Source organism: Alligator mississippiensis, chromosome 3, assembly GCF_030867095.1.
Source record: "Alligator mississippiensis isolate rAllMis1 chromosome 3, rAllMis1, whole genome shotgun sequence".
NCBI classification, from domain to species: domain Eukaryota; kingdom Metazoa; phylum Chordata; order Crocodylia; family Alligatoridae; genus Alligator; species Alligator mississippiensis.
The window spans coordinates 155953112-155980323 of record NC_081826.1 but is presented as its reverse complement, the minus strand read 5'-3'; the positions used below and the strand labels follow the sequence as shown (position 1 = coordinate 155980323).

The 27212-nt window shown below is 41.7% G+C and overlaps 1 protein-coding gene across 3 annotated transcripts in view; it reads left to right on the top strand.

Moving 5' to 3' along the window:
- The window catches only part of KCMF1 (potassium channel modulatory factor 1), a 64903-nt gene that overhangs the window by 32946 nt on the left and 4745 nt on the right, over nt 1–27212 (top strand). For all 3 annotated transcript variants that reach the window (XM_059724570.1, XM_059724571.1, XM_019490763.2), the window contains 5 exons: nt 1174–1341; nt 11338–11477; nt 17469–17570; nt 18357–18531; nt 21270–21552. In XM_059724570.1, the coding sequence (XP_059580553.1) occupies nt 1174–1341; nt 11338–11477; nt 17469–17570; nt 18357–18531; nt 21270–21552 (868 nt within the window). The remainder of the gene's footprint in view (nt 1–1173; nt 1342–11337; nt 11478–17468; nt 17571–18356; nt 18532–21269; nt 21553–27212) is intronic.

The window sequence follows — 27212 nt, the reverse complement described above, 5'->3', positions numbered from 1 at the left end:
TATTGTCTTCCAGGCAAATATTACTCTCTCAGGTCTGCTACTAAATGTAGAAAGTGAAGAAACAAAAACAGAAGTAAAGGGAGAAAGTAAAAGAATCAATATTTGTCCTAGTGTAGGATGATTGAGTAGACATTAGAAATGTCTAGATAATGGCTATGTGCATCTATCCATACAGGGAAAATTCATTCCTGCTTAATGCTATTGATTCTGTATCTGAAAGGAAAACCACAGAATATTGCTTTAAGTTGTTGAAGAGTCCCCCTGAAACAAGGCTGGGCAGTTATTTGGACTGGAGGGCCACTTAAGGAGTTTCAGTGAGCTGTTGTGGGGGTGGAGAGGAGTTAACACTATGAGGGGCAGTGGAGGCGGGCAATTGATCCTATCCGGCCCTGGGCACCCCTGCCACGTACTCTCCTCTGGGGGGGCCAGATGGAGCAGGCAGGGTCTCCATGGAGACCAGCCCAGGACCCCCACAGGCAGGGTGCACTCACCTGGGTGGATGGGATGGGGCTGATTGAGTCGAATAAGGTCCTAATGAGCTTGAATAAAACATCTGAAAGGCAGCCGACGGAACATAATTGTGGGGTTTTTTCCCCCCTTCCTAGTCTTTTAAAATAGGTTCTAGTGCCTACTTCTGTTTTGCAAGGATGGTTGTTGTTTTCTGTTTCATCAAAATGGTGGAAATGTTTGAAAATAAGATCCTGGATAATAGAACAGTTGATTTTAGGATTCCAACCATTTTTTTTAAAAATGTGCAATCCAGGTTAAGCACTTCATCAGTTGTGTGTGACTTTTAACACCTTCCGATTATTTTGGTCAAAGCTTTATAACAGACAGTGTTCTGGAAACAAGTGCGCTTAAAGTGCATCTGTTTTTAAGGTCATGTACAAAGGATTATAGGACTGAACTGATTAGCATTTTGGAGGCTTGACTGTTTTTGTTCCACTTTGAGAATTCAGATTTTTCTTTTTAAACACTAGGTTCCTTTTTTATGGTTGAGGAGTAATATGCTTAAGAAGTAAATCATGTAGTCTTTTAATTTCATAAAACCTTCCTAAATATGTTTTCACTTTTTTCTGGTTGTTTCTCCAGAATGAGGATAGCAGCAAACTAGTCTCTCATCAAAACAAAGTGTAATTACCACCGTTTATGAACAGTTTTCTTTGTTTACAGGTGTCAGCTGCGATGCATGTTTAAAAGGAAATTTTCGAGGTCGCAGATACAAGTGTTTAATTTGCTACGATTACGATCTGTGTGCATCTTGTTATGAAAGTGGTGCAACAACAACAAGGCATACAACTGACCATCCAATGCAGTGCATACTAACAAGGGTAGATTTTGGTAAGTATTGTATCTCATTAAACTTGTGATTAATTTTTGAGCTATATTAACCACAGTCTATTTTTTCACTGTATTGCTTAGAAGTTCTCTTTTAGTGTAGTATACTGGAATATAAGTTTTAAGTAAGAACTTTTTCCTTTAAAAATTCAAGTTTATTTTCCTTTGGTTTCCACATGTGATATGTGTTTTATATTAAGAGAAAGGAGAAACAGAAGAAAACTGACACACAGATGATCTTTTTAGATACTTGAATATACCTGTGTAGATTTATCAGAAGAAAAACAATTTAATTTGGACAGTCTTTTGAATAGTTGTGTTAAGTGAATGTGAACAAGGCAGTGCTTCTAATGAAGAATGTCATCGGTTAAAAGTAATGGGAAGGGGATAAACTTTAACTTTTGACTATTGCCCTGGGGATGTTAATACAACAGTGGCAGTGCTAGGTTGGTGGGCAGATTAAGTAATAAGTTCTACCCTGTGGGGATGACTTGAAGTACAGCTTGGTGCAACTAGTATGATTCCATAGCACCTTATTTATAACACTTCTGTTTGGCTGAGAAAAGGTACATTCATGATAAATAATTGTTTTATGATTTTAGGGGTTCTGACAGTTTGGCTTATTTTTTTTCATTATTATTCTAAACTTGCAAGTGAATTTTTATTAATAAAACTTCATCAAGTTCCATTCAGCTGGTGACTTTTGTCCAACAACAAAAAACAAAATTTGGTTTTTTTTCATGCTTTAAGCAAAAATAGCTGCTTTTCTTGAACATGAATAACAACAAATGAACTTGATTTTAAAATTCATGCTTCTGTAAAGTTTGAGAAATAAAATTAGTTTAGCCAAAATGCATGGATAAGTGAATGTGCATAGCTGCATATTGCTTACATGCATTCTTTGTAGATTAAGTATTCATAGACAGCAGATAGCATTTCTGGATAAGACACACTTTCTCAGCCTTCCCGAAGAATAGCACTTACTCTATCCCCTGTGTAACTTCTTAGCCCCTTTTGATATCTTGAAAGTTCTGTAACGGTTGTCCTGGAAAGGCTCAAGGTTCCCAAAGCTTGAAATGTGCTTAACATAACATACAAACATTCAAATGCATTGGCACCTTACAGTTCCCAATCCCTTCTCCCCCTTTGTGGGTTTTTTGTTGTTTGCTTTCATTTTCCAATAAAAGGGACAATTATACAGCAGTACATTAGTTCAGTATTATGGTTGACATTTTAAAAACACAGTTAAAAGTTATGCTTCCCATGGCAACCATTTCTCTTGTATGTTGCACTTTTATAATTTAATATTTTAATGTGAGCACTATATGCATATTAAGACCAAATAATTCACATAAGCAAGGGGACTTAATTATGCTCGGTGAGTGACATCATTTTAAATTGCCTAATTCTGTTCTTGTAAAGTTTTTGTGTTTAATTTGATTTAATTTTTGTATGATCTTTTTTACATAAGGCTAAAAAATATATATTGCTCCCTGACATTGACATATTGTCTTTGGAAATTTGTATGATCAGCAAACATTTCTCAGTTAACATGCACCACAATGTTTTAAGAACTAGGGTCTTTTTTCAATCTGTGCAAGGAATCCAGGTAGGGGGAAGATAGAACACTTACAGTGAAGCTGGGAGGGAAGCAAACCGGAAGATCTTTAGAAGAGTTCTGGTTCAATTTGTAAGGGGAAAATAAGTTTCTTAATAGTAAGAAAAGAACCAATTTCTCTGTTTTGTTTTTGTTTTTACTAGTGTCATGTGATTTGGTATTAGAAGAATAACTCATTTAGAACCAGTGTTAATAAGTGGAAAGGAAATGCTAATTTTCAGCTTCTAATGAGACTTCTAGCCAGAAAGTAATGTAATATACGGAGAGAACATAGTTTTACCAAAGCGTGTAAAAGCTTGGAGATGAGGCAACCCTTTTAAAAGCCGTGGAGAACATTGCAAGAGACTCTAATCTTTGGGATTTTAAACATGGGACTTTCAGAAGAATCCTAACATTTGGTCCAATCCTGGAACAGGTGATACAGCTAGCACAGGGGTGGACAATTATTTGTCCTGGAGAGCCACATAGGGAGCTTTGGTAAGCTAGGGGGAGGGGGGCAGACAATCAATTCCTATCCAGCCCAGGCTGCTCCATCCCAGACTCACCGCCGTGTGCCAGACAGGGCGGGCAGGGTCTCCATCGAGACCAACCCAGGACCCCCATAGGCAGGGCATGCTCAGCTGGGTAGATGGGATGGGATGGGATGGGGCTGCTGGCAGACAGGGACTGGTGTCCAGGAGCAGGATGGGCAGGTGAGGCTGGAGCTGGGACCAGGATCACTGGGTGATGACCGAGTGGGGCTGGGGCCCAGGACAGAGCTGTTATCCACTCGCCACATGCCTGCCCATAAAACTAGCGCCCATCACAGAAGTGTGTGGGGAGCAGATTGTGGCTTTACACCAGGCCCCAGCCCTGTGCTATCACCACCCTGAGATCCTGGCTCCAGTGCTTTGCCTGCCCATCCTGCTCCCAGACAACTCCCTGCCCACCAGCAGCCCTATCCCATTCGCCCTCTGAGCGCACCCTTTTCACGGGTCCTAGACTGGTCTTCATGGGGACCCTGCCCACCTGCCTGCCTGCTTTGTCCAGTGCTGGGTATAGGTCAGATGGGCTGGGGTGCCTGAGCAGTGGAGCCAGGGCCAGCAATGGCAATGATACTGGCAGCAGCATCCAGAAGGAGCTGCTGCTGCCAGGAAGCTGAGTCTGGCTGCCATGCTGCCCCAGCTCTGCTGTGCACCTGGGAGCAGTGGGACTGGCCACACATGCCACAGCCCAGGCTAGCCCTTGCACCTGGGCTGGGCAGGGCTGAGGGCCCTGAGTTGTCTGAAGTCAAAGATGAAGGGGAGCAGCTCATCAGTATAGAGTTGTGTCCGTTTCCAAGGAAGTATGTCCATAGATAAACTTCGGCACAATTTTGATTAAAATCAAAAGAACTTTTTTTTTTAAAGAGGTTAGCTTTGGCCCTTTTAAATAAGTTCACATTTGTTCTCAGTGGCCTGAAGTGGAAAGAGAAACTAAACCCAAAATTCTGCCCAAATGACAAGATGAGGTGTACATGTTTGACAGCTTTTTTCCTGATTGGGGCCAGTCCAGGTAACTTTTTCAGCAAAAAAAAATCCATGGAGAGAGAAGTCACAAAATGTTTAAGTGAAGTCTGGAGGATGATGATTGAAAAATGGGCAGGTTTAGCAAAAACCACTGCAGAATCTATAGGAAAAAAATAGTTGCACTTCACGTGCTTAGCATAGGCTAGAAGATGATAATTCTGGTGCTCCCCAAATGAAGTAAAAAATGGATGGCATGGTCACATCCATATATGAACAGTGCAAAAAAGCTTGATGAAGCAGTTATGGGGAAAGCTTTCTTCTTCCCCTTGTGAAATAGTGCAGCTCTTTGTAGATCTGTTTAACAGATTCTGGGAAGTTTAACTCCATCCTGAAAATGTGAAATTCACACCTTCTGCATGGCTGTTCTGAAAGTATCTATTTGTTGTTAGAGGAATACTATACATTTTCCAGAGGAAAGCAAGTAAGATTCTGTTGTTATTGAAGGAAGTAGAAATGTATATGGCTAAGCACAGATGTGCCATTCAGCACTTCATACAGAGAGCGTACCAGTGTTCCTACCCAAAGAATCACTTCAGAAATGTTCCTCAAAAAAACCCAACATCCTTTAAGTGCTTCATTTTGAAGTGCTTTCTGAAACATCTGCACCAAGCAGTGATCCTCTGCCATCCCAAACTGCTTCGTGAGAGGGGGAAGGAGAGTGGGGTGGACAGTCAGTGAGTGGGTCGTTATCCTCGGGAACCTTCAAGGACTGCAAGCTGATGCATGCAAGCATTCTTGCTCTCCAACTGCCTGGCTGGAGACTACAGTCACTGCTTGCATTCACAACCATTTTGAAGCACTCCAGGGGCACATATCTGCACAGCACTGTAAAATGCTCAATTTGGAGTGCATCAAATGCAGGTTAAAACAAAGTTTAAAGGCAGTTGATACTGTTGGTTTAAACAAAGTATATGCTATAGTGGTCCCAGCCATTGTTCTTGGAAGTGATGAATAGTAAAGAGGTATAAAGAATAATGCCCAAAAGTCAAAGCCATACTTGAAATGAATCATTAAATCCTGATATGGTATCTCAGTATAATAAAAGCACTTTGCAGAGGTCATTATCTTTGTTCCCATTTTACAGATGAAGAAACTGAGGCACAGGCAATGTTTTGTCCAAATAGCTAGTGACAGAGAAGGGAATTAAATTGATTTTCCACAGTCTGAGTCCTGTGTTCTACCACTAGTTAGCATTGTCTCCATATGGCCATGCAAGAGTTTCACAAAGGGGAAAGCCTGTTTGCAGGGTCTTGGATACCTTCAAGCTTTTGATAAACAAGCCATGCATTGTATCATTGAAAATAAAAGATTTAGACAAATTCCTGAAGTGTCAGGGATTGTTCATGTAATGAGATTAACATATTGTCGTCAAGCATGGTGAGATCCTGGTCTACCGTTAGTGCTTCTAGGCACTATGAAAATGTTGCAGCATGTGTACCAGGGAAATTCCAAATAGTAGCTGACAACTTGAGGACCTTAGAAAAGGACACTTTTTGGGCAACGGGGCCTTAAAATGAAAGCTGGAGTGATCCTTAAACATAGGTCTGTTTTGGATTTGTGTGTATTCAGGCCCAGCATAGGCCAAGACTTGAAATAAAAGGTGGAATATTAAATATTGAAAAATTACTTGAAGGAACCTATTCAAAGAACTGTATTTCTTGAAAGGTCTCAGAATAGGATAGTGCTGCATCTAGTGTGTTCACCAGAGCTTTCAGTTAAAGGAGAAAATTCGGAGACGGGTCCTAAACAAATTGAACAGGAATTTTCATGTTTTAGAATTTGATAACTCAAATGAATCAAGATGAACAAAACCCTTGTTGAAGCTAAAAGATTAGATCTAGTTGAGTGGTGAAGTTGTCTTACTACATAGCTTTCAAAGTTTATTTTCATAATGGTAAAAATATTAACAAGGAAATACTTAAAGATATGCATGTTTCTTTCAGTCCTTAGGAAGAAGCTAGACAAGAGGTTTGGTGAAAAGCGTTAGCTGGACATTGCAATGAAACAAAGACCGGCTTTAAGAATAATGTAGTTTTACTTATTTTAATACAATTCTTTGATCAGTGTTAGAAAAGATGAAGTATTTAAGATGGGGGTGATCCTGCCTTGAGGATACTGTAGGATTTGATAATCTCGTGGTCCTTTTTTTTAATGATTCTATATTTGGGTGGGGGGGTCAAAAGTAACATACTAGTAACTAGTATTTGTACGATATCAGTTTTATCCACATGCATGTATGATTGCAAATAGGAAAAGAAAATATAAAATTCTCCTAGTATATATAAGAAAATATAAAATTCCCCTTTGATATACAAACAACGTAAAATACCATCTTAACAGTAGATGAATAGAGGGAGAATGCTATAATAGTTATGATAGCTGCTTACAGGCTGGTTCTGTGAGAGCAGTCCTAGGGTATTTCCTATCTGCTTGCTGACCTCTTAGCTGTTCTTCAAAATGACCTAGTTAAATCTTTAAAAATGAACCAAATACAGTCTGTAGCTGTAAGGCAAGCTTGATTATTCTGTGACTGAGATTAAATCAGAAGTATGATTCCCAGAGGCAGTGGACTCAAGGCAAAGGTCTGGTTTGCAAAACCCCCTAAGGATTAAAGTCTACTCTTGAGTGCCTTCATGAACCTTCTTTTTGAGCAGGTTCTAACTTTCTGCTCTCTTATTAATGTCCTTCCAAGATTTCATAAGCACAGAGGGTGGGATGGGATACTTCCAGGCTCTTTTCTGAGGAGAGCCTAATTTCGTTTGAAATGAGAATATGGGTAATCAAACTAATATTAATCCATTGTCTGGTTTCTTTTGTTTTCCCCCCAAATTGGACCAGTCACTCTCTCTAAAGTAGTGGTGAGCAACAACTGCTTCCTTTTCTCTTGGTGAAGAAGGTGTTACAGGCTTATTTAAGGAGGATTCTGAAGAGCTGTAAACCTTGACCATCTTATAATTTGCAACCTAGAAAAGATCACAGGTTATCAGTGCATCAGAGGGGTTTAAGTGGCAAGAAGGATCCTTCTTTGGTATCCTACTAGGACAATAGTCAAACTGTGGCAGAAAAAAAAAAGATGACCTCTACAGGTTCTACATTCCCATATCTCCTCTAGCTGGTAAGGGCTCAGTGAATGTATCCTCTAAAAGTGCTATGGCCAGTGGGTCCTGGAGCCTATGGTTATGTTACCCGAAAAAAATGCAGATTTTTCATTTTAACAGAGAAACATGCAGATTTTGCTCTTTTGCAAAGAGCTCTCTGCAGGCTGGCAGAGTTCCAGCCTGCAAGGAGCTGGGGGGAGCAGCAGGATGGCGGTCAGGCAGGGGGCACGATGTGCATGTACATGCACATGGCTGCCAGGCAGCCTGGACAGCAGCTCCTGTAGGTAAGTCTGGTGAAGGGAGGGATTGAGGCCTCTATATGGATGAACAGGGGGAAGAGTTGAATAGGGCTGGTGCTGGGGAGGTCCCAGGGGAGGGCAGCAGGGTGAGGAGCCCAAGCCTGCAGCAGCCAGCCCTCCCCCCCCTCTCCCCGAACGGGCTGCATTCCATATTTCAATAGGATTTTCAATTCAGTGGGTAGTTAATTTGGTGTACAAATACAAAAACATAGTCACAAGCTTAAGGAGAGGTATAGAAGGTGTGGTGTTATATGACTCTGAGGAAGATTCAGCAGTGTATGTAGGAGATGGAATGAAGATGATTTCATCCTGGCATCTCCCTTTACTGAGTACCTGGGATTTACTTGGCAAACAGCATCTGCCCCGTGACAATTGTGATGTGTGCTGTGAGTTGCCCACGCCTGATTTACTAAAAGTATATTGCTTTTGGTAAGGACTGAGTGTTGGGCCACCCACTGAGTTGTATGGACCCAGGAGATGGTTTTCTTTTGAATGGTGGATAATTCAGATATGTTCAGGATTGCATTCTGTTTCCTAAGTGGGAGAGCTTTTCCTTTATGGTCTACGAGAAACTTTTTTTCCTCCAATACTCTCTCTCTAACTGTCATCCCGATTCTGGAGTTGCATAAGAAAATCTCTCCCAGGATAGAATGAGTGGTGCTGTTTTGAGACTGAATTTCAGTCATATTCAAGTTTGCTGTTGCCTATGCCAGTCCATTCTTCATCGGCTTTGCTGTATGGGAACATCTTGGGAACCACAGCTACTGCTTTGATAGCTCTGTGGTTTAATCTCTATGTGTATGGCATAAACTAGTTGTCTTGTCCCTGTGATGCTTTATCTTTTGTGCCATTGGCCTTTTTTGCAAGGAGGCATTGACATGGGTATTTCTTTCTGACATTGCCACCAGAGAAGTGGGCTCTTTGGGATTGTTCTTTCTTTAGAATTTGGGCCTATTTTTGCCACTTAAGGATTTTTGAACTCTCCTAGAGGAGGAAGGTCTCATATCCTTGGAGGTGTCTCAGTCTTTATCTGTGTGATGAGGTTGTCTGTGATTACTTTAATCCTTTTCTCCAAACCAGGTCCTTTGATAAGAATGGCTATCACACTGATAATCCATAAGCAACTTTGCCCTCTCATTTGAGATTTATTTGCTGGAGTCAGCCAAGAAAAACATGATTCCTTATAGCATGTCCCAAGGAAGGGATTAGGTGGTAATGGTGGTGGTGTTACCTGTCCTTTCCCCCCCCTCACCCCAACACACACATACATCTGGACTTTTTTGGGTTTCCAGTTGCAAGTGGGAAGTGTTTGAAGCTAGGAAGGTTGCTTTTGACACCTGGAGGTATAGTCCAGGTAAATTGTATATGTTGGGAAGATATTTGTCCTTACAGCATTAATCTTAAGCAGCTAGAATATCAGGTAGTTGTGGTCATATAATTGCTGGTCAGAATTTCTCTTTTTAGGGATTACTCCCATGGGTGGGGTAAAAGATGAGATTACTTTTCCCCTGTGATGGGGGAAAAATATGTTAACAACTGGAAGTACAGAGGTGGAACTAGAAACTTAACGACGCACAGAACTTCATTTTTGTATTCTGGAGGAACTTGTGACCTGTGCCTTTTCTAGTTTGCAAGTTTGAACAGGTTACTAAGAAAAAGCCAATCTCTTCTGTTGCTGGGTGGCATAATCCCTGCTGTCGAATCGCTCTACTGAATTGAGGAAGTTGACCTTCTAATGCCTATTGAACACCTTAAAAAGGTTAAAGCACTAAGTATTTCTGGTTCAGGTAAGCAGCGTCCTAATGCCAGCCAAAGGTATTGCTTTTGGGTTAGAAGCCACATTCTTTGGTTGTTTCTTGTTCAACTACATTGTCAGTGGCTGCTAGTGGAATTACAGTTTGAGAGCCCAGAAGTTTCCTAATGGAAGAATTGCTTGCTCTTTTTTCACATCTTTCAGCCTGAGACTAAATGAAGGTAAATGTACTGTTCCTTGCTCAGGTATTGACCGTCATAGGGATCTTGCTAGCTTCCACAAAAGCTCCAGCTTGCCTACCTAGAGTCTTATTTGCCAGTTCAGATGCAGGATGGAGTGAAGATCTATTTATTGCTTGTATTATACTTATTGTATCTTCTTAACTCTACTTAGTAGCCTACCTACCAACATGGCTTCTTGAAGCTGACAGGAATAGGAGGACCATTAGAAGAGGCTGCTGGATCTTGCCATTGCCCTTGAAATACTGAGCTCAAGGGTGTGCACACATCCTATAACTGCCAGTTATTCATCATAAATGGTCCAGTGACCACCTGGACAAGGATTTGAGTCCTGCAGTGAGATTGCATGGATGTGCTGAATTTGGAGAGTGAGATTTGCTATTGGTACGAGTAATGCCCTTTTTGCATGACTAAAGAAATGCCCTTTTTGTATGATGGTAGAAACAATAGAAAATGCTGTTCTGGATCAGGGGCTGCATTTTCAGAAGGTGCAAAAAACACTGTATAATGCAGGTACCTGCCCATTCTCAGATGCTTTTGTCCTTCTAAGTTCTTTGTAACAGAAGAATTGCTCTATTTTTTCATAGTCAAAAACAGAGTGCAAACTAAGAGCTGGCATTTTCCAAGAGGTCCCTTGAATCTGAAAGGTTGAAAATCACTGTTGTAGTGTTTTCCATTATTTCTAACAATGATTCAATCACAGCTGTGGTTCAGCAAAAGGAAATGCTAGTGTAGATGAGATGTTTTAAAATACTGTTCCACATGGATTTGCTGAGAGCTGGCTTAAGAGCTTAGTGTTTAAAATACCATTAACCTGCCTTGAGAGCTGTCCACGTTGATGTTTCCACCGTGGATGAGCTTGTACAAGGAGTAACAGTTGTCGTGGTGAAGAAAAAATTTTGCGTAGGCAATGCAAGTGAAACAAAGTAGCACATGTGATACTTGCAGTTACTGGACACTTAGAAGTTTTGGTACAGGGGTAGGCAATCCCTGGCACGTGTGCCAGAGCATGGCGCGCACAGGCATTTTGCTTGGCATGTGTGTCTTGGGCAGATGGCAGGGGAGGGGCCGGGGTTGCTGACACAACAAGGATCACACCCCTTGCGGCTCCCCTGCTGTCTGCCCCTGACACACCAACGACTTATAAGTCAAGGTTGCACTCTGCCCAAAAACAACACCTATTGCTGTTCTGCTGTTTTTGCATATACAAAATTAAGTGTAACGTGTACTCCTTTGAGCATTTAATTAACTGAACAACTTCATGAATATCACTGTCTGGTTGCATTTTAAGTGAAATAACCTGTTAGTGTCTGAGGTCAAATGGCATTTTAACAAATGACTAATTGACAGAGTGAATATACACATGGGCGTTAAAGTAATATATGTAGGAGTAGTGGACCATGCTTCTTTATGAATAAAGTCTACCCACAAATTTTCTCTTCCAGATTTGTACTATGGTGGAGAAGCTTTCTCTGTAGAGCAGCCACAGTCTTTTACTTGTCCTTATTGTGGAAAAATGGGTTATACGGAAACATCTCTTCAAGAACATGTTACTTCTGAACATGCAGAAACATCAACAGAAGTGGTAAGTAGAAGCAGTATTACCTGTTAATTATGGTGAAAATATATTAAAATAATTAAAGCTTTACTATGTATTTATCAGAAAATGTGAATTCCTGTCATTTTATTTTCTTGAAGTTTTTTTAGAGTTCTGTGTGTGTTAAGATGGTATGTAACCAAGCTTGAGATGGCAATATTTGTTACATTTGTAAATTGAAATGCAGTGCAGATTTTTTCATAGGTAATTTAATTGCATATGTACAAAAAGACCAAGTCACCATTACTGTTAGAAACTTAAATTTTGGATTACTTAAATCCAATAACAGTCAACTGGGCAGCTTGAATGTTGTAATCAGTGTTGTGTCTAATTCTTGGGTAGTCGTTTGTTCATTTTCTTTTCTTTTTCTTTTCTTTCTCCATTTCATATTTAGAAATTCTCTTTAACAGTGCTAGTATTTAGGTGATTTCAGTTGAGCTTTGGCATTAAGTTGTTTGGGGTACTGGAGCAGCAAATTTAAACATGTTATATTAGCTTGAGACTGTGTTCTCTCAGTTTAGGCTGCTGGTAAGTATGTTTTGGAAAAGATAAAATTCACTTTTTTTTTTTAAAGGAAAGTTTAGAAATTGCTGAATATTTGAACAATGCAAATACATTCTAGAAGTACTTTATATAATAGGACTTTAGTTTTTGGGGGGCCCAAAGTTTTTTCTTGATCCAGATACTAAAAGTTATCTTTCTTTGGAGATTTTTCATATGTATTTGGAGTCATTTAGAATCTTCCTGATGCTAATGGACCCTGGCTGCTTTGCTGCCAAACCAGCCTGCTGTCCATCCTATGGACTGGAATAGCTATGAAGTTATTTTTTTGTGGAACTGGGTGTTAAAAAAGGATGTACAGCTGATTTGTAAAAGCTTGATTTTAAACTAATTCTAATTTTCAACGCACCTAGCATTATGTTTGCATAAGTACTTCAGAAATTGATAAAACTTGTGCATGTCAACAATATATGTTGATATTAAAACAGATGACACGATTAATATAGAAGAACTGATAACAAGAACAGAAATATTTAATGAGGTGTGCTTCTTCTTCTGAGCTTCTATTACCTAGTGTTCTGACGGACCTAACTGGGACATTCCCTTTGTGGAGGCAGCAAGACGAGCACATTTCAGGTTTCTCCCCCCACTTCCACAGGAGAAAGGATACTGTATGGGGGGGGAAAAAAAGACTTGCCAGAAAAGAATTTACCATGTGGATGCTCTTGATATTCCTATATTTGAGCATCATGTTTTAACAAGCTTTGTTCTGGCTGGGATAAGGCTATTGTGGCCCTTCCCCATTGACGAACAGTAATTAGATCCAGCTGAGGAACCTGGTACTTGGCTATCATGTATTTTATTGCATGATCCTGAAAACTAAAGCGCTAGGCTGCATGGGTCTTGTGATATGGTTTGCTTTCCCTCCATCCCCTGGTCACTTGATTTCCTGGTGGTTTCAACAGTAACAATCAGTTCACAAGAACTCTACTGTTCAGTTGTAATAGAGTACTAGAGAGCTGTTCTATTTCTGTTTGGCATTAGTAAGCATCTGATCTCACAAAGCCATCACAACTAGGTGCGATAGTCACCTAAGCCAGAGGATGTTGCCAGGTCTGAACTTTTTTTGAATATGGGGGAAGAGCACTGCACTGTTACATGGAGGAGCGCATGCGTGTTCAAGGACAATTTGCAGTTAGCCTTTGCCTCTGTAAATGGCTTGTACCTGACCTTTGTTATGATATTTAGGAATTAAAAGCTCGTGTGTAGCCATTAAACAATTAGGAACTGATGAGATCTAAGTAACTTATTTTATAAAAGCCTATGGCTGTGTTTTATATTTCCTCATTTAAAAAATTACTGCTGTACTAGACAGTTTTCAGATCTTGTTCCTTGTAGTGGTAAAGGCTAAAAGTGCTGGGTTTGTGGATTCCTTTGACTAACTGTAGGCCACAAATGAGCAGGGGTTGTGTACTCATTGGCCCAGGAGACCTTTTCTCTTCCTGTGTTTCCTGTCTTCAGCAACAGCAGTTATCAGCAGTTCCAGGTTAAGGTCTCTCAGCAACTAGACAGCCAAGGTGCTTTCTCCAGAACTGGAAGTCAGTGTTAGATTATGTGCAGATGCTGCTCACACTTCAGGAACATGTGGTATAGTAAACCTAGTTAAGAACTGTCCAGTTCTACTTTTGGTTGTTGGAGATTGATATGAAAAACTCATCCGTGGTCAAAATCCAGAGTTCTCAGAATCAATGTTTAGAGGAGATGCAGACTCTTTTCTTTGTTGGTTCTAAGAAATGGTCTTCAGTCCCCATCCATGTATACAGAAGACAGATAGTAAAATGGCCCCATCTGTATGCGTTAGTTGTGAGGTGTAATTCTCTTCCTAAACACATTGGCAAGAATGTTACTTACACTGAAGAAAGGTGCAGGGTCCCTGTTCTGATCTTCCTTGAAAGAGAAACACCAAAGCTTTGTTACTTGTAAGTGCTAAGTTTTCTGTTACCTGTGTAATTCTGCATCTGGTCAAAATATTAAGGCAGTGGTAGCAAAAACACGTGTTCAAGCCATATCTCCATGCTGCCCCTGAACTGACTTGGCTTTATATGTTTCTTGAATTCCATTCAGAGTACTATGACTTTTTTTTCTGCCTGTTGACATGAGGAATTGTAACTTCTAGACAAACTTTCTCATGCTGGCTCCATGTTTTCAAGACTGTGCAACTGTTGATAGAAATTCCAGAGTGTTGCATTAACTGGTGATTTTATTGATGTTATAATAAATAGTTTTTGTATAAGTTTACAAGCAGTTTGCCACATTTATTGCAAGATGTGAATAATTCCTCTTTTTTTGTATAAAAATCTATTACCTTTTGGGTGTAAAAGACCATTCTACATAATTCCTACGTAGTTTTCAGTCTTCTTTCTTCGGCAGTCCCTCGCGGTTGAGGATGATTATTTTCCACGATTATCTTACCTGTGTGTCTGAAGATGGTTCATGTGTTTTTAGTATCGATGTTTTAAATGCTCTCTTCCTGCTGTTTCATTTGATCACTTTTCTTGTTTGTTGTTTTGTTCTGGGAAGTACATCTTTATTAGGAAAATAGGGGCTATTTTTATGACAGCATTTAAGTAAACTGAGTAGCACATGTCTGCTTTATTGTTACTTTCCAAGTGTCCTCTCCTGTTAGTTCTCTAGTGACACACACTATAGCTTGTTAGATAAACTTGGCTGGAAAATAATAGTTGCCATCGTCACTAGACATGGTATCACTCAGTTGCTAAGCCTGTTGTACATGAATTTATGGGCTTTTTATTTACTCTAGTTATATGCCCCAGTCATGCCACCTTATAATTTTTGCATCTCTTTCAAGCTTTTGGGCCAATGTCATGCCATCTTTATTATTATTATTATTATTATGTTAATGTAACATTTTCCTAAGCAGAACTTTTTCCTTATCCCTGTTTTGCTATTAACTATATTGCTTTCTGTCCCCCCTTTTTCCCCTTCAGGTATATAGGAATAGCATGAAGCAGTCTAGCCTAGACATAACTTAGTAAATATATTGTGTTTCTGTAAACAAGTTTGCCTATAAAGTGCCACCCTGCCTTCTGCTGGACTTGAGATTCACATCACTAACTACCTCTCTAGTCAGCATATAATCCCCAAAAGCAATAGTCTTAATTCAGTGGTGCTCAGTGTTTTGTCTCAATCTGGCCTGGGTCAGATAGGTAGGGCAGGGCTCTATACTATCCTGATTGGCCCTGCTCTGCCTACATGCTCAGTTTAGAGCCATGTTGTTTGGCCCATGGGACTCTCCCTGGATCCAGAAATTTAACAGCAGGGGAGCAGCATTTACCTGCCACCATATTTTAGAATTACTGCCCTACAAACTGTTTTTTGTTGTTTTTAGGTCAGTTTCTCGTTCCCATTTTGCTCTGAAATGTGGATATTTTGGCAGGTAAACAAACATCAGACTAGTGATTACAGGTGACCTGCCCAGACAGTGTAGCTTTATGTCCATTTTTTGCTTCATGGTGTATAAATGGGACCTGTGTCCTCTCTTCATGTTTTGATTAATAGTTCAGGTCTCTCTTAGATCTGTATCTACACTGGACTATTCCTAAAGTTTCCCAGTGTTGCTTAGCACTACTGTAAGCAAGGCACTTCTAGTAGCTGAGTTGTTCCAGGCACTTTAAAATACCTGTGCTTCCTTTGTTCACACTTGTATGTTTACTGTTTCTTCTACAATAGGAAATTTGGGAAGAAAAGTTTAGAATAGACAGTGAAAAACAGTGAAATTACACGTCCAAGAGAGTGAGTGCTCAGCTGAGAGGACAGATCCATAGTCAGCCATTAAAGCATCTTGTATTTGTCTGTTCAGGATATTTGTTTGTCTCTGAAATTCAAAAAAAGATGTAAAAACATCTTTGTATTTTCTTAAGATAGAAAATAAGTGTCCTGTCGCCCCTTCCCCCTCTTCCCCCACCCCCTTAGCCCCCCTTTGCCAATCCCAACTTGTGCTGTTACTGCAAAGCTGTAGTGTTATTGGTCCATTTGCTTCCTGGACCCTCTTTCTAAGCTCAGAATAGATCCAGACTAACTCAGTACCTTAGCCTCTGTTCCAGCTAAGGCTAGCTATGCATGCTCTTATCCTCTAGGTTGAAATTCATGGCTTACCACTGCCTCTGTGAATTGCTCTTGGGGACATAGAGTAGTGCATTCAGGGATAGTAGAGGACCTGGGAATGCCCTGGTTTGCTCTCTGTAACTGACCAGGTATTAAAATTGTCATGGAATACATTTGTATCCCAAAGAAGTTGCTGTTTCAACCAGCAACTTCTTTGTGGTAGGTGTGCCTCTTCATCTTGGGATAAATTCTTTTAACATCTGGAATGTTAAGATTTATTGTGCAAAAGTTGCATCTAACCTGTGACAAATATAACATCTGCCAGTGCCCCACGTGTCTTTGTGCAGAACAACAGCTCCAAAAACTGGCTGCTGCCACCTTCAGGGCAGCCCCAGAAAGACAAGAGGAGGTGTGATGGAAAAGGAGAGTAAATAGTCGGACCTAAGCTACACCACTCTTGTGGGCTGAATGGAAGTGTTCTTGCAGGCTCCTCACTTCGAAGGGTGTAATATGGAGTAGCCTGCTAATGCTGTTCTAGAAGTAGAGGCAGAGGGATATAAGGTGGTTCTTTTCTTGCCTCTAAATGCTATCTTAGAGAGAACACTTCTTCAAATGGTATCAGTGATAGCTAATGAATATGCATATCTTATTTTGTATCCTTCCTGGAGAATGAATGGGAAAGTGCTTGTGCCTTCCAAGATCACTGAATGAAGCTGTGGATGCCACTGAGCTGGTGCACCAAAGCAGTTAGCACTGTATAACCTCATAAATCCCAATATCAAAAATCCGGAATTCTCAAAAATCTGACACATTTTAAGCTTCCCCCTCCGCTCCCCTGGATACAGAGGGGGAAGCTTGCATGTGTCGGCTGCCGCCGCCATCCAGCACCCTGCTCCACATGAGGCCGCTGCTCTGGGACCGGCTGCCGCTCTGGTTTTAAAAATCCAGAATTTTCCAATTTCCAGCAGGTGCTTGGTCCTGAGCATGCCGGAGTTATGAGGTTATACTGTAACACTGTGTGTAAGCAAGCCCTTCCCCTCTGCATGCAAATTAGCATGCAGCAGATGGCTTGGAAACTGGTGAGTTAGTCAGAATTTGAAAGCAAATTTCACTCTGGGTGTTCGGTGTGTCATTAAAAACTAACTGAAAAGGGGGAAAGGTAGCTTTTAAAAACTGATTTTGAAATTTGTTTTTCTTTGAGCATTCTTCCTGTGGCTGGCTACCTACCTACAGCAATTAAACTTGATTTTTAAATCAAGGTAGTTAACATTAAGAGATTGGCCCAAACTGATAAGTGCATTGTATTGTTTATGTGAAAATGTTAAACTTGTTTTTCTGACTTTGTCATTTCAGATCTGTCCAATATGTGCAGCATTACCTGGAGGGGATCCTAATCATGTTACAGATGACTTTGCAGCTCATCTTACACTGGAACACAGAGCTCCTAGAGATTTAATATCCTTTTCTCAGTCAAGAAAAAAAGACAAGGCTGTTACCTCTAATAGTAATAGCTACTTTAATTGTACCAAGCAGGTAGTGGCATCTCAGTTCTACTTACATGTTACAACTGCCACTTCATTCAGTTGTTGGAGGAGCTTGACATTAAGTAGAACTAAAGAAGAATGAAGTGTCGTAATTTAAATCCACTGCAGCCTATATATGTATATATGTGTGTGTGTGTCATGACCGAAGTTGAAAAAAAGGCTGTGGCTTTATTTGTTAAAGTTGCATCAGCCATACACTGAAATAAGCTTCATAGAGGTGAATGATGTGTTTGATTAGAATAGGATAAATATTCTCCGCCCTTCTCCTCCCCACCCCTCCCCAGTTTTGCTGTGTCTCCACCAAGTCTGTTGCATTTGTGTTATGACCCGTGGGTCTGAACATAGATGTTCATCACTGGTGGTTTCTCCCTGCTCAGTTGAGGCTCCTAAAACCATGGGCAGAAGAGGGGACACTATCCTATTTTAGGACTTCATGCAGGAACCAGCTTCCATCGCTATAGTCACATCACTAGAATCAAGGAAGACAACTCTTGGAAGAGCAAGGAGAGATCATGACACTAATAGGAGTGGTGCAAAGATCTATGAACACACCATAACAATAGGCAGGCTGAAACACAGCTTTCAATAGGAAGAATCTGGTCTGTGCCTCTTCCCTTCCCCCAGCCATACTATTCAGACTTTTGCTGTTTAATACTCTTCATCAAATAACTTCATGTTTTCTTAACTGTCTGGTTACGATGAATCCAGTGGTGTTCGGCATGTTCGTAGAATGTTTCACCCAGGCCGGGGATTGGGGGGTCCTCGCGCACGTAGATCAAACATGCACTTTACTAGCAGTTCCACTGGTGGGCTTTCATCTTCGCAGAGTTCATATTCTCCAAGCAATAGGGAAGCTATGGATCCTATAGCTGGTAAGAATCAGTCTACGTTGTTTTTCTTTTGGAGTCTTTCTCCACACTTAGCTATAACATCCAATATAACAATTGCCCAGCTTTTTGCTGTGTCTGTTTTGTTTAGATATATGCATATACTGCTTGCCCCAGGGAGAAGGTTTAAATTGATGTGAGTACCTAATTGGGGAGACTAGGTACACTGGATCTATGCAGAAAGCAATGGCTGTATGACATCAGTTGTAGGGATGTACTTGTTACATCTGCATGCTCCTGTAGTGGTATAAGTGAAGTAGATAGCTGTCTTTTTAACACTACATGAAATGGTTACTGAAAAAAAGGCTTTGTTCCATTTATATATCTGTAGAAATGATGCAACTCTTACAGTTGCTTATGCTACTTGCACTCCAGTGTCAATAGTTTACATCTGTCCACAGGTAGGTATAAAGCCAGGCAGAGCCGGAAGTGGCCAGCATTTTGCACTTATAGGATCATGCATCTTTTCCAGCATGCCCTTGCTTCCTGTTTAGGTGTGGGGTTTGCAGACTGTATTATAGATGGCATGAATCTTTTTTTCCAAGCTTCCTTATCTTAATCTATATCTGTCTAGAAAACTCCCTACTGGGGGCAGGGAGTGAGTATTTGAATGGTCCAGAAGCCAAAGGAAATTTCAAAAGAGAGCCATATTCTTGTGTAGGGGAGTGCAGTGCACCTTGGCTGAAGGCCTTTACCTCTTACTGCACTTCTTAGTGGTTGTCTTCCCTTCTACATCTCTCTTCCTTATTAGACTGCCAGCTATGTGTTCTCTCTCAAGTCAGGAGTATCTTTAGTTTTCTGGTGTTCATGACATGTGTATAAGTGGTTTGAATTAACCTTGACTGGAACTAACTTAAAATGAATAGTTAAAAGACACGTTGCCATGTTTGTTTAAATATAAAAAAATACTGGCAAAATGTAGCAGTGGTTGAAACAAACTAGCAAAAGCCATGAAATTGTTAACCTGCTGCTGCTTTATGTGAGCCTATCTTGTAGGTATAACATCTAGATCAGTGGTTATCAACCTTTTTTGACCAGGACCCATTTGTAAACATCGATGGCCAGTCCCAACCCAGTGCCTCACTCCCAACGTGCTGCCCCCAGGCTCCAGCCCCCAGTGTATGGGGCAGGAGACATGGGGGGCCCCAAGCAGCCCCTTGCAGACCAGAACTTGGTTTCCCACATTTTTCTCCTTTAAAGGAGAATCCATTTTCAAAGTTTGTTGATCTATCTAAATTCAGTTTTGTTTCCATTTGCTGGACAATCAGCAATTTGTGCACAGCCAAATTACATTGTAATATTTCAGTACAGTTCATGAAAAGAATAGTGGCAGCAGCTTATGGTATCTAAGTAGGGCTATAGAAGTGGGGTCAAGGCATGCATTCTGCAAATGATGGTCACAGAGTTCATCTAAAACGCTTGTAAAACCAGAACTTATGTGAGGGGATAGAACAAGTTCTTTGGGGCTTTTTTGGTTTTTATTATTTTTAATCTACTGGTAAATAAAGTTTTAAAATTCTGTTACTCATGTTTATCGTAAGATGAATTCTCTCACGGGGCTGGTCAGTGATTAAAGTGAAATAAACCTTTAATTATTGCTAGTGGTAGTATTAATCTTGGTAAGCATAGCTGCGCTGAGTAGGATTGCATTATTTGCCTGCTAGCTGCTGGTATCCGGCAAGCTCCTTGCACAGAGCTAGTGCATTCTGCAGCACCCAGGCAGGGAAGTCTAACTTTGGGCGTCATAATTGTGAACGTGACCGAAAGAAAAGTGGGGGGGAAGTCACCATGACCAATAATATTAAGCTGCAGTAGTAATAATTTTAAAAGGAAGATTTAAAAAATGTGTGGCAAAACTCTTTCCTCCATTTTTCCTGCTCACTTCCCAAACTACATACAGCTAATCCAGCAGTGCCCAAAAAGGTTTGGAAAGCAGAATAAGTTCTATAGTAATACACAGAACCAGACTTTACTACTAAAACTTATTTTTTAGATTACTTTTGATGCAGATAAAACTTGCTCTGTACTCCTCCTCAGTTGGAAAGGTTGTGTGACCCCCACCCAAAGCCAAACAAGTCTTCATTTAGTTAGGCCCTCTCTATATATCTGGCGGTTGGTACCTTTATTAGGTCAATCTGAGAGAAGGCATAGAGTTGGAAAAACAAAGCCTTTTGGCTTTTGTTCCCAACAGAACTTAAGTAGCGTACAGTATTTGAAAAATGTTTTCTGAATCAAATCTTCTCCAAAAATATCTGACAGAAGTGTTGGCAGTGTCACTTTAATTTTTCTCTACAACCCAACTTTCATCTTGAATACCATGGGAATAAAGTGTATTTGTTTAGAGAGACAAGGCACTGACTTCAGCCAAAAATGAAGTGGTTGCCAAGGCAACAGCTGCCTTGATTAGAAGATAACCCTTTAAGAAATAGGCAGCCCACGTATTCACCTCGGGACCAGTCCTTAATACATAGGAAGTGCCCTTTCTTCTTCAGTTGTTTGTAAGGTTTCAAACTTTGAATTTCTTGACCATACAGAGATTCTCCAGTGCGACTGTTCTTGCAAAGCCCCATGCCCACCCCCTACCCCTCCCATTGACAGTATATAAGCATTTAATAAATTTTCAGGTATTTTGGAAAGGCAGAAGTAATGCATTGATGCTTGGGAAGTATGTGTACTTTTGAAGCAGGTTTCATCGTGGTGCTTTTTCTCCTCTTCACTGGCAGAGCTTTTATCTCAGTTATCGGGGGTGAGACGTTCTGCAGGAGGACAGCTCAATTCCTCTGGCCCTTCTGCTTCTCAGTTACAGCAGCTGCAGATGCAACTGCAGTTAGAACGACAACACGCACAGGCAGCACGACAACAACTGGAGACTGCACGCAATGCAACCAGGCGCACCAATACGAGTAGCGTCACCACCACAATTACACAATCTACAGCAACAACCAACACATCTAACACAGAAAACAGTCAGCAGACTATCCAGAATTCCCAGTTTCTTCTTACAAGGTAACTCATTCTAGAGTCTCAGTGGTTTTATTATTTTCCTGTGCTATCAGTGTACTTGGTTCTGACTCGGCAAGGAGCTTAAGCACCTACCTTTCAAGCACAGAAGTCGTCATATTAAGTTTAAGCACACGTGTAACCCCATTTAAGTTCAATACATGCTTCAGTAGTGTACCAAGTTAGGGTCACTGACTGCAGTTAAGTATACCCCAGTCACCATGTGCAGTTCTCAAAACAAAGTGAAATATACAGTTAGGGCCAGGTCCTGTTCCACCTAGTAGATGCCTAAAAGCCATTTAGATATCTTTGCCTAAATGCAGTCCTTCTCAGATTTCTGAAAACTGCTAATGCATGTGATGCTTTAGTAACATGCTTTCATCTCAGTATTGAGACAGTTGTAGGTAGTAAGAACCCATCCACCTTTTCTGTTAATGGTTTTCAGAGATGCAAAATGGCTTTTAGGGATCCTATTCCATCCATTAAGAGCTTAGGTTCTTAATGGGTAGAATAGGATTTGGCCCTCAATTATTGTTCAAAATATGCTAGGGTTCAACAGGCCTGCAGTTGCTTAGTGTCTCTTTGCTTTATAACTCTACTTGAGCACTGGTGTCATGAGCAGTAAGGAATAATCCCCATTAAAGCATTAGTTTCATCTACTGTTAAATGTACGTGCTTGATCTGAACATGGGATGGGAGAATGGCTGAATGCCATTACTGCACCCAAAATGCTGGGGCAGGGTTGAATATAACATTATATATACTTTTATAATAATTTAGTATATTGTTTATTGTTGCTTATTTACTCAATTAGAAAATGAGGATTTTTCTCCCATTTAGAATCTAGCATGAGGCAGGAAGGTGCTGTGGGGTGGCGACAGTGGCAGCTGCTGCTGCTGCTCCAGCCCCAACCTGGGTTGGGGTTGGATTCTCCCCTGCAGCCTCCAGTCCCCCTCCCCCTATCTGGCATCCCTGTCCTCCCATGTCTGCTCCGTGGCCCCCCCTGCCTCCTCCCTCCCTGCTACCAAGCAGCTGTGCTGGCTTCACATGCCTGCTGCTACAGGGCTCTGCTGGGGATGGGCCTGGAGATGTGAGCTCAGAGCAAGCTTGGAGGGTAGGCAGGGGGGAAAGACTTGTGGAGTAGGGGGAGATGGGAGATGGGAAGAAGGGGGAGCAGGGACTTGGGTTTGTTGGTGGCAGAAGCAGCATGGAGGAGGGAGGAGAGGAAGGGAGAATTGGGGCAGCCTGAGGCTGTGGTGCAGGGGAGGGGCTGGCACAATGGAGTGGTAAGTGGAGGTGAGGAGGGGGACAGGCAGCAGGGAGCAAACTGCTTGCTTCTTTCACCGGCTGCCCCCCTACCACCTGCCCCCCACTGCCTGCCCTCCCATATAGATTTCATAGACATTAGATTTCGTATGCCCCACTACTGCCTCCTCCTACTCTCTGTCCCATACCACCTGCCTCATTGCTGCCTCCCTCATCACCTCTCCCCTCAATACCTGCAATAGGTGAGGGCAGAGCAAAAAATATGATCCTTCAATAATTAGATTCCATACATGGAAAACTATAATACATTTATAAGTTTTCCACATGCAGAATCTAATTACATTTGAGTAAATATGGTACTACTTCACCCTGTTAACCCTGGCAGCTAGTGCTGACTTACAAAATGACAACAGAGATTGCAGAAAAACTTTACGTGATGGGTAGCATTTAAAAACCATTGTTGTGTCCCTGTTTTTGAGAGAAAAGATAAGAGCAGAACCAGGGAGTTAGACTCAGTTGGTTATTGTTTGTGATCAGTCTTTGGGCTTTTGGGAGTTTTCCTGTTGCTCCTGGCAAACGTAGTCCCAAAAGTTGATGACAAGAGTACCCACCCAGTGAAGTTTCTTGGCAGGGTCTTTTGCTTGTGTCTCTCACTCTTGAGAAGATGGTTCAAATTATGATGGCATTTGGATTTACAACTGTTTCCTCTGCTGACAAATTCATTTTCTGTAGACTGAGGAGAGGAAATGATTTTTAAAATTTCCACCTCGGCCATCTTGTTCTCACAGACAGTTCTAGCTGCAATTTTTGGCTGGATCCTCAGTGAAGTTTGAGTAAATACAAACCAAAGTATTTCTGTTTCATCTATAGAAATGCCAAAGCTTATCTACACCTGGTATCTATTAACACTACACACTATTTCTCCAGCATCTCTAAGAGGCAGGAAGAGCTATTACTTAGAGAAACTTTTATAGGTTTTTTTTTTGTGTTTTTTTTGCTTTACTACTTCCAGTAAAATAAGTGTTTCCAGAAACATGTACTGGAATCTGGAAAATAAATCATGAATGTTTAATTGGAAGTGAACCTTTAATAAAAGATGGACGATGAACAGGGTTCGTATATACCAAGTATTTACCTTGGGTATAAGTAATGAGTAGAAAAAAATGTAGCTTTGAATGCGGTTGATAAGAAGAAAACACCACTACTACACAGTTGATAGCTATTAATTTCTAAGCTTTAACTGTGAAAAGGATCATCAGCTCTGCAGTTCCAGCACTTTCGGGATGCCCCGACAATATTCTTATTTCAGAAATAGGCCATCCAGGTTTCAAAGTTCCTGGCATACTTTCTTCCTTTCTTGTCTTCCATATTGAAATGCTCATGCTTTTCCTCCACATTCCAAACTGGTGTGCAGAAGAAAAATATGGCAGAAAATTTTCTTTAGGATTGTGGCAAGTGGGCTATTTCAATCATGCCGTGTTGAAGCAAAGCTACAAAGAAAATAACAGTCCTGTTTGACCACAGATCAAATGCCTGGGATAGAAATTTAAACTTCTTAAATAACCAAATAGATGATATTTGAAAGTTCTGTGGTTACAGACTACTGGAGCTTAGGCAGAATAGAACAGCAGCCCCCAAACTTTCATAGGTAGTCATAGAGTCATAGAAAGTAGGGCTGGAAGGGACCTCCAGAAGGTCACCTAGTTCAGCCCCCTCCCTGAGGCAGGATCATTCCTATCCAAACCATCCCATACAACCATAACTCTAAACCCTACCCTCAACCCTGATACAACATAGACCTAGCACTGTAACCTGCCGCAGGTAAAGCAGGGGAACCACGGCAGCCAGTGTCCTGCTTCTATAAAATGTTGTCAATATATGCTCAAAAGGTCCTGAGTAGATGGCCACCCCTGTACCCTGCTGTAGAGGAAGGCAAACCCCCCACTGTCTGTATCAGTCTGACCAAGGGGGTAACATTTTTTCCTGACCCCAAATATGGCAATCAGTCTGACCCTGAACCAAGGGGCAAGACCAGCCAGGAACCTCTGGCTTTGCTCCTATGAGGAGAATCGGCACATCCCAGTTGAAGTCCCCAGTCTTAGCTGTAGCTAACATCCAGTGCCTCTGGGGAGGCTTAAAAACACCCTTGACATGTATAACAGAAAAGGGTGTGGTGCCAGGGAGCACCCAGCAAAGCCCAGAAGCATGGAAAACACCCGTGGTGGGAAATGGGCACAGCTATGCCTAGACCATCCCCAAACAGTGGCTGTCCAACCTCTTTTGAACACCTCCAATGATGAGTCCACAGCTTCCCTAGACAGTCTGTTCCACTGCCTCCCTGTTCTAACAGTGAAGAAGTTTTTCCAGATATCCAGTGTAAACCTGCTTTGCTGCAACTTCAAGCCATTGGTCCGTGTCCTCATCTCTGCAACAGGAGAGAAAAGGTGCTTTTCCTCTTCTTTAAGGCAGCCCTTCAAGTATTTGAAGACTGCTGTTACGTCCCTTCTTAAGTCCTTTTCCACAAGCTGAACATGCCTAGGTCCTTCAGCCTCTCCTCATATGACTTGCTTTTCAAGTCCTTTATCATTTTGCTTGTGTACCTCTGGACCCCCTCTAACTTCTCCATGTCCTTTTTAACATGTGGCTTCCAGAAATGCACATGGAGATAAGGCCCAGCCTTTGCTGAGTAGAGAGGCACTATCGCCTCCCATGTCTTGCACCTAATGCTTCTACTGATGTAGCCCAAAACCACATTTGTCTTTTGTGCAGCTGCATCACAACACAGACACACATAGAGTCTGTGATCTACCAAGACTCCCAGGTCATTTTCCATGGAGCTGCCATCCATCCAGGTGTCCCTTATTTTGTGTTTGTGTTTTTGATTATTCCTTCCGAGATGTAGCACCTTGCACTTCTTATCCGCATCGGTCTTCATCCTGCTAGTACTAGCCCAACTTCCCAGTCTGTCGAGATCCTTCTGAATTGTGCTTGCATCTACCAGTGTGTTCACAATCCTTCCTAGTTTTGTCATCTGCAGACTTGCTCCATCCAAATAATAAGCACCTTAAAGAGCACTGGGCTGAGGACAGACCCCGTGGGACTCCACTTGAAACCTCCTGCTATTCTGATGTGAACTCGTTAATAATTACCCTTTGCTTGTGGTTACTGAGCCAGTTATATAGCCACCTTTGTAGTTAGGCTTGGCAGGATTCAACTTTTATTGGTAAACATTACTAAACGTTGATTTCACCTCGTGCTTACAGACCAACGAAAACATATTTGCGGTCTTAATCGATATTTATAGAGAGGCAATGTAAGAAAAATGATGGCTGATGAGTGTCTGATGACAGGGGAGCAGTCCTACGGAACCACGCTAACTGTAGTTTGGACTGCAACTCCCAGAAACCCCAGGGGATTGGGAACAAAGGAAGAGAAAGTGACAGAGCAGACGAGGTAGATATGGGCAAGCAGAGCCAGAACTGATGGCAGTTGTGCTGCTCAGCTGGTGGCAGTCCCACAGTCATTACATTTGTCGTGGCAGGTGGTTAAACTGCACTGTAATAATCGGGGATCCTGGTTTTCTCGGTTTAAAAATCCCAAGTTCTCTGATTTAAAAACCCAAAATCTGCATTTTTTTTCCATGATTAAAATTAAATGTCACTATATATATATAGGTATCAGTTGAACACAATATTTTACTGATATATTTATAATCTTAAAGCAGTTTGGAAACCTGCCAATGCCTTAATCATTATAATAAAATAAATTCTAAATACCTATAGATTTTGGTGTTTGACTTTGTTTTTATCATGGAAAATCAAAGCTCCACCTGACCCCTTCACTCGCCAGGACACGGGTTCAGCTGTGTTGTCCCCATCCTCGTCCCTGTCTCCATTCCCCACCCCCCCCACCCCGTTTTGTGGCAATGAGTTGCCCTGATATGCTGGTGCCCTACCCCTGCCCATGCCGTCACCCCTCACTCCAAAGCCACACCCCCTGAATCTTGCCGGTGCCACTCATTTATGACCCACAGCCCCCACCAGCCCTGCCGGTGCCCCCCACCCCAGTACCCCCAGGGGAACAGGGTGGGTGTGTGGGGAAGGGGGTGGGGGTGTAGATACAGGTGACGTGCGCAGGGAGAGCGGAGGGGCATAAGCGACACATGGGAGTGCAGGGGTGGTACAGATGATGTGTGGGACATGGAGGGCAGAAAATGTACCCTCTCAGTTTTCTGCACTCACAGCAGGTATGGGGCTGCAGCTAGGCCGGGTCAGCTCCAGGCAGCAGCTACTTCCGCAACCCAGAGGACGGAACGTGGCACAGGAAGGAGTGCAGCACTGCCATGGCCACCAAGGTGAGGTGCCCCCTGCCTGCCTGGCAGCAGCAGGGCCACAACTCCG